The 1,077-nt window shown below is 42.8% G+C and overlaps 1 protein-coding gene across 1 annotated transcript in view; it reads left to right on the top strand.

The window, feature by feature from the left end:
* LOC101855283 overlaps positions 1–812 on the top strand; it is a 27,435-nt gene extending 26,623 nt beyond the window's left edge. Inside the window, exon 3 of the mRNA XM_005105872.3 lies at positions 350–812. Coding sequence (XP_005105929.1) covers positions 350–440 — 91 coding nt within the window. The 3' untranslated portion in view covers positions 441–812. The remainder of the gene's footprint in view (positions 1–349) is intronic.
* The last annotated feature ends 265 nt before the right edge of the window (positions 813–1,077 follow it).

The raw sequence follows: 1,077 nt of genomic DNA, 5'->3' as shown, positions 1-1,077 counted from the left end.
GTATGTGTGTGAGCACATATTTGTGCGCTTGTGTATGTTCACTGCCTTTTAAAACGGCCAAAATAGTGTGGAACCCTCTGTTAGACGTACATTAATTTAACCTGCTCTTACAGTTTTTTGTCCAAGACAATCACCTGCACAATTAGTGACCGCAAACCCATTTTCCTTCTTGCTTTTGTTCTGTGTCAGAATGAAACTATTTAACACATCCACGTGTGTATTAGACAATCACTTTTCTCCTCGATAAAGGGAGGGAGGCTCAGATAATTTTAACCATAGCTGTACTTTCGTTGGGGACAACTTTACTTTTGTCTTTTTTTTTCAAATCTACTTTTTTGTCTGTCCCCAGTTGTAAATGTCCACGCGGTCAGCGCTGCCGGCGAACACTTGACGTCACACCGAACAACGGCTATCTCACCGTGCCCTTCACCTGCCAGTGACGTCAGCCCCAGGGATCACGTGACAGCTCGTTGCCTGCCGGCGCCTCCACACACTCATCCCCTTCGCTACTGTTGACACCGCTGATGACGATGATGATGACGATGATGATGATGATGATGATGATGATGATGACGACGACGACGATGATGATGATGGTGATGATGATGATGATGATGATGATGATGATGATGATGATGATGATGATGATGATGATGATAGCACCAACGACGACAATGACTACGACGACGACGACAATAACAATGACGCCCTCCGTTGTGCCGCCGGTTTTGAAAAAGTGCTGTAATGAGCTGTGTGGCGATCTGACCTTCATAACTGAACTAATAAAAATAAAACAGACCTATACTTTCATACATTGTGCTTTTATTTGTTTTGTTCTGTCGGTTTTTATTTTCCTCTCCAAAATATCACTTCTAAATTTGAAGCATTATGTCTTGCAGTAAATTATCTATGCTCCTATTGACACATTATTAAGATCAGTGCATGTCAGCCGTTTTTTAGGTCAATTTTTTCGCTCCGCCTATCCACGGGCTGCTGTCGTAATCAATCCACTTAAGTCTTAATTTTCGATTTCTACACCCTCTGAGAGCTTGTGAACTGCTATTTCCGGCGTGCCTT

This window comes from Aplysia californica, unplaced genomic scaffold (genome assembly GCF_000002075.1).
Source record: "Aplysia californica isolate F4 #8 unplaced genomic scaffold, AplCal3.0 scaffold00497, whole genome shotgun sequence".
NCBI lineage: Eukaryota > Metazoa > Mollusca > Gastropoda > Aplysiida > Aplysiidae > Aplysia > Aplysia californica.
Note: the sequence above shows the minus strand (reverse complement) of the source record. Positions and strands in the feature narration are given on the sequence as shown.